The 13,160-nt window shown below is 36.9% G+C and overlaps 1 protein-coding gene across 1 annotated transcript in view; it reads right to left on the reverse strand.

The window, feature by feature from the left end:
* LOC140150791 (serrate RNA effector molecule homolog) overlaps window positions 1-13,160 on the reverse strand; it is a 48,763-nt gene continuing 35,603 nt past the window's right edge. Inside the window, 1 exon segment of the mRNA XM_072172915.1 lies at window positions 1-2,060. Within this exon segment, the coding sequence (XP_072029016.1) occupies window positions 1,994-2,060 (67 nt within the window). The 3' untranslated portion in view covers window positions 1-1,993.

A 13,160-nucleotide genomic window follows, 5' to 3' on the forward strand; every position in this document is an offset into this window, starting at 1 on the left:
AACTGACCAGGGTGAGCTGGGTACGATATTGCCATTTTTGACATGTCAGTCAGTCAACATTAATAGGTAAATTTTCACGGGAAAATTTTCTGGGACACGTTACCAACGCGTATCAATGTGAGTTTAACCTCGAGCCTGATCTCTGACCCCCGGCGGTGACCTGGCTATTCCAGTCTTAGTAATTTTGAATTGGAATAGTATTTTTGACCGCAATTTTGATAGAAATTTGTGCATTGCAAATTTTTTGAATATTATGTTATCTTAATTTTTTCACAATATCATCAAAACGTAATTTCAAAAATATCTATCTACGAAAAAAAATATTTATCTACGGAAACTCTTACCATAACATTATTAACTTGCGACAAGTAACTTATTTTGCCTCAAAGGAAGAATTCTTCCTATTCAAATACATTGGAAGAACACCCGCTGTGCTCGGGGTCACATTCCATAATGCTAATATGTCTGCGCCCATGGGTGTCACGTGTCCAGAAAATTTTCCCGTGAAAATTTACCTATTAATTCTGACTGTCAGTGGATTAACAAGTAAACATGGCATCTTCAATATGTATTGTCAATGCATCTGTTTTTCTAAAACCAATGGAGCTCAACAACAAACGCCACTGTAAGTATGTTATTGTCAATGTTATTGATAACCGTCTGTTTTATAGTTTTAGTTTTGCCAACCTTAAAATCAACTTATCATTCTAATGATCACTTAATGTTATGGAACAGGAATATATCATTACCACATTATTTTTGTTTGATGTACAAACTTCAATACTACACCCCAGAGGGGGTTCTCCCTGGCTGAAAGTATACTGGGATGTGCCACAGTTTTGGGGTCAGTGATTTTGGCATATCAATGGGTGTAAAATTAGACTCGTTAAAACTATTCAACTGGACTCACGGTTTTGAGAAGCAACGGTTTCACACCGTATCCTAGGTGCATCTTCAGGCCATCTATTGGTCTGTCGGCAATTGGTCACTGAACAGTGAAAAGATGGTGTTGCCAGAGGTAGTAGATTTAGAGCCAAAAGAAGCGATCTATGTCAAGAAAGAACAGCCTTCACTCAACAGAGGAGGCGGCCTGCGTCACAACTTGGCGGGGGCCTACAATTCCGTTATAAGAACATTCCAAAGAAGTTTGGCTCTAAATCTATGACCTCTGGCAACACCATCTCGCCACTGGTCAGTGACCAATTGCCGACAGACCAACAGACGGACTGAAGATGCACCTAGGATAAGGTGTGAAACCGTTGCTCTCAAAACCGTGAGTCCAGTTGAATAGTTTTAACAAGTCTAATTTTATACTTGATTATACCTGGATGAATGACAACCTTCACAAACATATCAATGGGTGGGTTTTATCAGAAGAGCAATGCTCCCAATTGGGCACATTTGGGCAAAATTACCTTTAAAATCACCCCAATTTAGGTACATCTGAGTGCTATTTGTGTGCTTTTTGTGACAATCGGTATACTGATGGGTTGCAAAAACAGCAAAACGTAGGTATAGAGAAAGTCAGTCTGCGTGGCACATCCACATACTAAATTGTTTGAAGACCCCCCTGGGATTACACCACATTTTCCATATTGTCTATAATACATACGATAAAAGCATAGTGGTGTTGCATTTTTGTTGAGGGGTTGTTATCAGGACCCTTTGTTTGTTGTTAGAAGTGAATAAACATGTTTTACTGAAATTTTACTTGTAATAATAAAATTCAATATTCTTTGATTGGTAACTAGATGTTACTCACAGCATGTTCTGGCAATTTGATGTAGCAATTTGAGCATTATCTATATTTTCATTGAAAAACAAATGGTTGAAATTTCCATAGCCCATGTAAATGACATTTTGTCAACAACATGCACCTTTGTTCCATTGGCACAGACATTGATATTAAAACAGACAATATAAGTCATCCAACATTCATGGAATTCTCATGTTTAAAAACACATTTTTACATGTACTGGTTTTGAGTGTCCATTTAGAAGAAATCGTTGTCATCTGGCGCATCCAGATCCCTGTACTGGATAAGTGGTCTTGGGTCACCTCTGCAAAGAAATAAAACAATATCAAATAAGATTAGAAAAACTTATCTATTCATAAAGTCTACCTAGACAAAAGGATTAGAAAAACTTTTTTATTTGCTAATTTAAGAGCATATCATACTACTTTAAAAAAAAATTGCTAGTAATCAAAGTATCAAACACTGGAAGCGTTTTTACAGTTGCTACAAGCATCTAGTTGTGGTCAGCGACATAGTTACCTACAAGTCAACTGCTTGCGACTTGACGCTACATGTAGGAAATGCTAGACACTTATGATCAGGTATCAGCAATCACTCCTTGCAATTGCCTAGTATGATAGGCTCTTAATTTACACAAAATAGTTGCTAAATACCCCCATTGAAAAGTAAGAAAGCCATCTCCCAATACAATGTGGTTGTTTCAGTATAGACTCACTGCAGATCAAAATGACCCCTCCCAAAAGAAGTAAACATGTGTTGAATGCTGCCACTTGTATTTAAGATGGGCTCCGCTCTGAGGAAAGTTGGCAAATTCTTTTATATTAACCCTTTTCTTACCAACATATTTGTTCTTAATACCCTAAAATGCTTGAATCAATGCTCTGATGACTTGTGCTCATTTCTTATTTTACATACAACCTTTCCCAGATTGGGGTGGTCACTTGTCAATCAAGGGTAGGGGGTGGTTGTTGAGGCCCGGTGATTTCTATTTTTGCTCTTATAAATATATATAATTGATGTTGAGTTCAAACTGATCTTTTTAAATTTTTAGATTTTTCTTTTTCTTCCCAAATGATAAAGTTCCCAATACATTTGGACGCGAAGAACATCGGAAATTTGCAAATAAACAACATCATAAACTTCATGCTCTATCACTCGAAATATCTCGCACTTTTTGGATTGATGTGTGCGGCTTCAGAGTTAGTCTCCTACGCAGTCAGTTTGGTTATGTGTGGAGGGAGCGTAACCAAACTGGCTTCGTAGGAGATTAAGATTTGCGATCGTTCTGACATATTATCATAATCTGACAATTATGATAATATGTCGGACCAACAGAAAATCATCCGGGGGAATTTGACAGTTTGCTCATGCAAGTTGGAACATGTGTAAGTATTACAAATATGCCAACAACAAAAAATTGGTTTTGAAAAAAATAAAGGTATATTCTGAAAAAAAATTGTACATTAAGGCTTTAAGGGGGTACTACACCCCTCGATAAATATGTGTCTATTTTTGCATTTTTCTCAAAAACTAATAACACAGTGGTAACAAAAGTTATGTATATTATAGTGGCAAGGAATCCAATTAATACACTGGAATTTCAGTAAACCAAGACAAGCGGTTCGTTATTTATGATAAGAAATAAGGTACCGCAAAGATGGACCTCATTTACTATCATATATACTGAACCGCTTGTCTTGAGTCACTGAAATTTCAGTGTAGTAATTGGATTCCTTGCCCCAATAATATACATAACTTTTGTTACCAGTGTGTTATCATTTTTTTATAAAAATGCAAAATAGTCACAAATTTACCACAGGGGTGTAGTACCCCCTTAAGATAAGTAATTTCCTTTCATAAACAACTGGATCAGAATTGGGATAAACATCGGCTGATTCAAGAATTATCAGTGATCGACATATACATAACTTGGGGTGATCGATTCTCCACTACTCCAGGGACTCATCTTCCCTTAAAGTCAGGAAACTCAGTAATTATGGATTAAGATGAAACAGGCATCATTATTACAAAATGATCTTGTGAAATATTTTAATCACATAAATCAGATGTAATGTACCATGATCCACTTACTGGCATTGAGATATAAATAATGTTCTATACTCTTCACACAAACACCACCTTACACAGCAACTGTATCAGTGTTAGAAATTGTCATCATCCCTTTAAGGTGGGTCAGAGAAGAACATGATGTAACAGTGTTTGCACTCATTTGACACACAAGAAGAATGGTAAGGGAAGATCCCAAGACACATTTCTGCCCCATGTGCTGTAGTTTTCTTGGGGGGGGGGGGGTGCCCAACACTTTAGTTTTGATATAATTATATTATTGGCCTTAACTCAAGAACCACAAAGCTTGTGTAAATATAAACATGGTTATTGACTTCATTGGCTTATTTCCTATAAGATGATCATGATGATGTATTAATGCTCTGCGTGCTAGCCATGCCCTTCAACGGAAAAAGTTTAAGTTTTGAAATATTTTCTCAAAATACCAAGAGCTATCTTAAGAACTACTGAACCAATACTAGGCTTGTTTGTACTCATTTTAATGCATTTTTCATGCTGATTCCAAATATGATCATGAAAATTTAAATTTCTGAAATTTTTGAATTTTGGTTTTTTTTAAAAACATGTCGTCTGCAGTCGACATCCGCGTCGACTAGAGTGAACAAGTACACTACAGTGTTTGAGTTAAATGGCTAAATATGGCTGCTGCCATCCCAACTGCCTTAAAGTAATCCAATAATTGATTCATTTCTAGCCAGTATAAAGCTAATCACATCTCATGCTTCCTATCACCAGCATATCATGTTGACTGTTATCTGTCGTCATCTTATACTAATCTTACACACCTTCATCGGGTTACACTAAATTTATTACCCTGGCTGGCCTATTGCATCCAATACTTGACAATTGCCTGCCACCAACTAATCACAAACTACAGGCAAATTGGCTGGCTGGCTCCATTGTTACTACTTGCTCAAGGTGTTAACATTTAATTGTCAACAAATCATCCAATTGTGAAACATTCTTCCCAAAATACTGAGGACAAGTTCAAGAACCACCGACCCAATACTAGGTATGTTTATACTCAACTCAATCAATTTTTCAATAAATTTCAAACAAATGAAATTTTAATTTCATTGTACAATTTGATACTTGTTATTTTCTAAAAACCTGTTGATGACATTGAATGGTGGCGCATAGTGCAGATTAATAACCTGTCCCGAGGCGGATGTCATGGATCATCCATTGAACATGATATTTAATGTAGCGTGTTAACGATATTAATTTGATATCCACTACATTTTGCTTTTGTTGTTATCATTGTTAAGTGATTGCATGGTGCAGACAAGCATGACAGGTATTTAATATTTAAATTCTTTAATCAGGTGATTGCAAAAAGCAATTAGGTACATGGCTGACGTGCATGATTTCAGTCACACCTTCGGTTTAGTACTAAATTTGAAAATGAATACAGTTCTGCGTCTTTTATCCGGCCATAATTGGAGTATGTATTGGTCCATTAGGAGTAAAGTCAGAAAAAGTAGAATTATGTGTAATTCTGCATTGAATACAGACCTGTAACCAGGATATATTGGGGGGTGATTTTGAAAAAGTGGACTGGGGCAGATTTTGAAAAAAATTGGATTTTTTTTTACAAAAAGGGCATAAAAAACCTTTTTTTTTGGCTTGCTACGCTCACAAATGGGGAGTTTTTGGGTCACAAAATGGGGACTTTCTTTGCCTTTAGCGATGGGGGTGGGGGCAATTTCCCCCTAGTTACTGGGCTGATTGAATGCTACAATTGGAACAAAAGATTACTTAATATGGGGTATCTTATTCCACCTAATAAGCACCACTGCCATAATAAGCGCTCCCTATGGAATTATACAAGTGGCAGTTGCGTAAGCACACTCTTCTAAATGCACTTGTACAACTCATTTCCATCAAATATCTAAATAAAATCACCATCTTAACTTTCCGGCATCAGATACACTGTATTTTACAGATCAACATAATGTGTGTGTTTAAAATTCTCAATTTTGACTTGCATTTCATCAGTTTAATAAATCCCCTGACATAAGTGCCCAAGGCCAATACAATAACAACACTGGAAGATAGTATTTGAAAAGATTTATGCAACTTCTATGCTTCAAAACATGAAATGAAGGTGTCAAAAAAACATGTTACCCAATGAAGATTAATTCTAATTGGGCTGTCTCTACATTGAACTTATAAAACAGGTTATGATAATGTTGTTAATATAATATAAAAGTGAAAATAAAAGTGAAAATAAAAGTGATAATATACAAGTGAAAATAGATTTTGGTTGATATCTGACCATTTCACTAAACTTTATGAAGCTTCATAAGTCTCAAAATCAATCGTAACTCACGACACATCGTACAATCCATTTCACTAACATAACATACAATTGGTACCCTTCATGAGTAATGGGGATTTACTACAGGGACCCTTTGTTATTAAGTTTTGTCTAGTAAAAGGGTATTCGTAACTTGTGAACATTTACTTGAGATACAACCTTTTGTGAAATAGACTCCTGGCCTCACAATTAGAAACTTTCTAACTCCTGTAGCTACTTTTTACGGAGCAGCAATGTGGTTTGATAATGGGAGAGTTGAGTGCAACAGAAGTTATATCACAATTCTGCACCCCACTTTGAAAGTTGTATCGCAACATGCACAATTTGGTGCGCTATTGTGATGCAATATAGCTTTAATTGAAGGTCTGTATCTGACTCATCTTGGTGTGGGCATTTTAATTTATCTATTAACGCCCAAAATCACCATCACACCAATTGATCACAAATAATGACCAGTTTGTATTTGATTAGTATCCACAACTATACTAAAATGCAGTAAACCTTTGACGAGCGCGTATTGTAAGGATACATCGCGTATTTACTGCGCTGCACGCACTTGTCTCTGATTGGCTGCTGAGGCGATCTGTTGTTGCCAAGTGGAAATTTATGAATGAACTGTGCGCCGTACGCGTTGTTAGCGCCGAATTTGCAACATCACGGTAGTCGCGCTCGTCAAAGGTTTGCTGCCTTTTAGTAGGGATGACCAATGAACCATCAACTTGATTAGAACGCTCCCATAGACATGCAAGGAGCTCAACTGTGCACTGCTTGCACAGACATTTCTAAATCGATCTCATTCTTTTATTTATCAATATTTTTCTGTAAAAATTGGGAAAGTGAATGCCAATTATATTTTGTAACTATCTTGCAAATTACAGCAACACAACTTATTTCATTTTCCTATAAGTGCGAGTCAAAATTGGTCCATCGCCACAGTGCGTTTAATTGCCAGCGGCTGAGTTCAGCACTGCTCAAGAATGGCACAAAATATTCAGATTAATAATATCAGGTGAAAAACGTGGCCTACTGAGCTGTAATTTGGCAGAGTTGACAGTAATACCTCTATCATACCCTCTGTAAAAAGGAAAAAAATATGAACAAGTAGATCTCGAGTTACAAATTAAATCACCAGCTTCCCTTTGGAATTTCCATACTCCTTTCGAATCATGCTAAGAAGACACCTTTCTGAACATAAATGTGAAGTTTCGTGCTCATTCGATGTATTTTTCACCTGATTTCAACCCTAAACGTTTTCTTATATTTAGGCCTATACCATCTACAACTTGCTGCTGGCTATACCTTGTTTAGAACTTTCAAAAGAAATACCTGAATGTGCAACCATAACTGTTTTAAAATAGCCCGCGAAAGTCATGCAGGTGACTCCGAGGTCATGCATTGAATTGGTTTGAATGAAGAATACTACGGAACCAGCACCTTTTGTTAGAGGTCACACATGAGCATGATGAGTGAAGTGCATACCTCTATTGTTGTGAATGAGTCAATGACCTTCAATGACACTTTAAGATTTTGTTTGCATACACCTACTAATTGGTCATATTAAACCCAATAACATTGAAATTTTTGGTTAGAACATGGTGAACAAAAAGTTCACCTAGACTAAGTGCAATTTTGATTTTGTGCCATATCAGCCATCTTGGATGATTTTTGGCAAATGTTCTCTAAATGCATGATTTCAATGCCTCGGTTTGAAAAAATACTTTATGCCATTGACTAGTAAAGTGCCATTTCATAAGAAACCCTTTGATACTTTCACAATATGCTTGTTTCATGTTTGCATATATGTTAAAATAAAGAAATATATAAAGGTAAATATATGTTTATGCCAATTTTGCTCCCAATTGCTATTTTTGGACCATGTCATTTTATTTCGCTCCAATGACCGGTCAGAATGGGAAACTTTAAAATTCATAATTCGAAAAAGTTTTTGACCGATTTTGACCATTTAACCACCAAAATACTTCTGTTGATGAGTTCTATCCAGAAAACAATCTTTTGTAGCAATAGGGACAACATGAAATTTTGATGGTTATCCCTACTTTTAGTATACTATAGACCTTTGCCCCAGTAGTCACCTGTCAATTGATATTCGCTTCTAAACGCAAATATGTGCCTGCGTGACAACTTTGCATGACACACTACGCATAGTAACCAGTGTGTCATGCGCGTGAGTTCCTCACAACATATAAAGTAACGAAGATTGATTTCCAAACAGCATCACATTTTTTACTTCAAGATATAAAACAAGCTCAAACAAAGGTACATGTATGTACGAGGGGGTATCCAAAAGTTTTTGACATCACACAGAAGGAAAAGAGCTATATTCATGAAATTTTGTCAGTGTAATCACTGTTCCTTATGTACATTATGGTCCAAAAATGGTCTCCTAAGTATGTTTACTTTCTTTATATGTGGCGCTAGATGGGCAGTAGGCGCATAACCTGCAAATGGTGAAAATTGAGGCATGCAGCGTGATTAAGTTCCTGCATTTGGAGGGTTAGGGCAGGCCTACAATGCTCAGAAAATCTATGATGAAATGAAAGCTATCTACGGTGATGATTCATGATTGCCCATCATATGGCACTGTTGCTTTTTGAAAAAGGAATTTCCAAACTGGCCACATGTCCCTCACAGATGAGCCAAGAAGTGGACGTCAATCATTTACGGATGATGTGGCCACAGTAAAGAAACTCAAGAAAGTGGAGGATCTTATCATGAAAAGGTTATGCGCCTACTGACCATCATAACGCCACCTGTAAAAAATTAAACATACTTATGAGACCATTTTTGGACCATAATGTACATAAGGACTAGTGATTACACTGACAAAATTTCATCAATATAGCTCTTTTCCTTCTGGGTGATGTCAAAAACTTTTGGATACCCCCTCGTAAACAATTACAGTTCACCTTTAAACAATTATTTTGTGGAAGCTGAGGTTAAAGACAAAACCGCGGCGGAAAAATTGCAGTGCAAGGTATTTTAACATTGCATTCACTCCGGAAACACACATATTGTTTGCTTATATTGATGAAGTGACGTCTCTGGAAAAAGGTCTATAGTAGTCAGGTAGCCTGGCTGCTTAAAAAGGTGATTTAATTATTCATTTCAAAATGGTGCATGCACTTGATGCAATAGCAGATGAAACATGCCCCTTAATTACCTGCCGATATTATTCATTCATAACTTGATTCATAGCCAAGCTATTATATACAAGAAATGAATGCTGAGCAATCTATCATAATCATTAACAAGTCACGAGATGTGCAAGTTGTGAGTATTTTACCTTATGAACCAGTTACCATGATGATGATGAATTGCATGAACATTTTACAAGGCTATTTTGAACAAATTCTTTGAAAAGTAGCCTGAGTCATGTGTACTCTCCGTCTCTTCATACATGCTGCATTTTTTTACTTTAAATCTGAAATTGTCTTATCATGCGATAAGGCGCAGCAAGCAAGATATTTGGCCCAGTATTTGGAGTTGGGGACAACCCCCCATCTCCCTGGTCTGTATACCAAATAATGTAGCTTAAGAAGATCTCATGCATTCTAACCCATCCTTGATGGAACAAGACCTCAAAATAATAGAACCTCACTCACTGCCTTGGAAATTAGAGGAGTGATAGAATCAGTGTATCTATTTTATTTCTTTGGAAATGAAAGGGTCTTCAACTGAACTTTTCAATGTTCTACTCATGCAATGATGGTTAGTTTTAGCATATTAGTGAATGTGCAGCAAAATGCTGAAATAAATGAGCTACATCAAGTGAATGAAAAAAGGTGGAACAAAATGCCGTAATGATTACATTAATCATTATAAACATTAGTTGTTAAAAACTTCATTAGACACATTCAACAACAAGTGACACAAAAACACTTCTTATTTGTATTTCCCATATCGCGGTAGGTAAGCATGATGCCCATGGGTTCAATGATAAGGAAAGGGTGTGTTAGCAAACTAAAAAATAGCCCAAACAGTGTAAGCGTACACAAAAGAGATTTCACGCATAAGCATTGACAAGCTGTGTACACTCAGATGAGCGATGTTGCCAGGTCCAAATGCTGTACCGGCATCAGCTGTATTCAAGTATGCTTAGAGACAGGCATGAAAACAAGCACTGACATAATTTCCTGAAACTACTTAAACATTTCCTGAAAATGTGTATTTCCCTATACTTTGTACAGGGAAGATTTCCTGAAATCAGGGGATTTCCTGAAGATTTACACCCCTATCTAGAGAGCACAGGCATGGAACATTCAATAGCAGTCTACTATATTTTGGCAAACTTATAGACAGATTTATTACATGTATCAAAACCAGTTGAGAAATCCGTATACACACCCACCCACCCCCGTGAATTACAAATACTTCCGAGGACCTGAAAGTCCAAATGTGTGTGTGTCCTCGGTGTGTCGGTAGGTTGTTATGTCAAGTGTTAATACTACGAGGACATTAAGCTATAGAGGGGCAGTAGGGTATAATACCTCATTTTTCACCGCTTAACAAGGTTTTTATGTGAGCGAGGACGCCAGTGTTTAGGTCCTCGGTAAAAAAATGTCCTCGTGTGTCGGTGTGTTGTTATGTCAGAGTCCTCGGAAGTATTTGTAATGCAAACGCACCAACACACCCCACACACCCACACTACACCCCCCCTCATGCACACCACATATCTGTTCACACACCTATTAATATGTGTATACTGCATGAAGTGTGGAAACACTATTGGAACATCAATATGTGCCGCAATTTGTAATCCTGCCAATAACACTGTGTTGTAGCTGCCTGTGAGGGACTTATATTTCAAAGCATTCTTTATGCTATTTTGAGTCTCCCGTGGTAAGAGGGGTGGACCTACATGTGTGTTGTGTGTCTCCAGTTACATAATGTATCTACCAAGTCACCCCCCACCACACACACCCACACACATTATATTACAAATGAAGAACTTTGATTAAGCCCTCTCAAACAGAGCACCCACGGTCCATAGTTATCGTGATTCTGCAGTTGTACAAAGCGAATGCGGGTGTGTAAGATAGATGCTTGGTTGGGAGTTGGTACAAATGTGCACGCAACCCAATATGTTATATTCTTTCTTAACCGAAGGTGAATCTATATGGGCGATGGCTGTCGCTCCACACATGTAACTTGCCTAACATCGCTTGTGACGAAACAACAACAACGGACCAAGCAATACTTTTTATTCCGAAGCAAGGCCTGTAGTGGCATATGATAGAATTTAGAAAATACTTAATGGAACTGAGAAAAAAATCAAGCTCATTTTCACTCAAATTATTGGCCATTTCCGATGTTCTTTCAACAAAATGCAGTAACAACTGATATTTCACTACCTTTTTTTGTTATTTGCCTTCAAGGGTCATTATATGGCAGTATTATGCCTTGTTTAAGCTTGTCTACATGTGCAAATTGCCTGATCTCCAGCACAACCCCCTTCTTGAATTTCAGCAATGCTGGCCATGGGGTTTCCAAATACATAAAGTATTTCTCAATAAGTATCTCTATATTCTAAAGTGCCCAAGTTATGGAACGCTCAAAGTAAATCCTGGTTCCATCTGGAAGAAAAGCTGTTAATTTCACCCTGGTTTCTCACCCCAAACCATTAACATGAAACTACAAGCACCTTCACCCTCACCGCACCGCACAACTACAGTTAGCCCACACACAGCAGATATTAGCAATGACTTTTTTCCCTTAGTGACATCATTTCCCACTCAGGCACATTTAGGCCATATTGAATGCTTCAAGTACTTCACAACAGATTAGCTAGAACAATTCTCTTTGCTGATATTAGAACACCAGTAGATGAAATGTTAAATTCTTTAAATTGGATTAGACTTTCTGATAGATGGTCTAATCACATGATTTTTCTTACCTTTAAATGTATCAAAAATATGTGCCCTGAATATTTATGTAATCAATTTGACTTTGTTCATAAAGCTCATGATCACATTACAAGGAGTCATTCTTCTAACACATTGATCGTGCCTAAATATAATTCTAACAGTGGTAAACGTACATTTATTGTAAGAGCTGCAAACTTATGGAACAATTTGCCATCATCATGTCGTGTAAACCTTGAAACTATGTCTTTGCATCAATTCAAGACAAGCATCATTACTACTGCTGAATTATAATCATTTATATTGTATGTATTTTTAGATTTATATCGTTCATGTACTTGAGATACATTTATTTTCTTTCACACTTATTATTGATGTTTTTGTATAAATTACTAAATATCATGTTATTTTGTAAATAATCTGTAAAAATGTTGTAAATATCATTGTATGAGGGCCTGCTTGGAAAGCAGTGCTTGCCACTGAAGTAGTTTAAATCCCTCAATAAAGATTTCACAAATAAATGAATGCCTTGATTACAAACAGAGTCAAGTCAATTAAATATTAAGATTCGGCTTGGCTCATTGGTTAGTATTTAGAATTCTTGCTTCTGGTGCAGTTCGCAGGTTCGATCCCTATGACATGGCAAAACCAAGTCTGAATAATTGGCAATTTAATTTAACTCAAACTTCCGCTCCTCCCATGGTGTATTAGAGTTTGGTATAAACCATGAGATAATTCTGTCCTTCAGAGGGGATGTAAGCTGTCGGTCCCGTATACAGGAGAGCCACGCCTGTACATGTAACTTGCAGTCAGTTTCGAAAAGAGTAGGATGTTAACCCCTGACTGTTCCCAATCCGTCCTACTGTGCAAATGAATCCCAATGGAAATAAGCTTTGTAAGAGACTTTGTTGGGTCATCTTATCAAATGAAAATCACACCACCAAATCAAATGTAATTCCAAAAAAACAGAAGATATACAAGGCAATAATAAAAAAGTTACATTTTAGAAAAACAAAATTCTTCAGCAGAGCACTCAGAAATACCCAACTAACCCTGAATCACATGCAATAGAATCACTGAAGATGCATATGGTAAACTTTTTCAAAGCATAGTT

This window comes from Amphiura filiformis, chromosome 4, assembly GCF_039555335.1.
Source record: "Amphiura filiformis chromosome 4, Afil_fr2py, whole genome shotgun sequence".
Lineage (NCBI taxonomy): Eukaryota > Metazoa > Echinodermata > Ophiuroidea > Amphilepidida > Amphiuridae > Amphiura > Amphiura filiformis.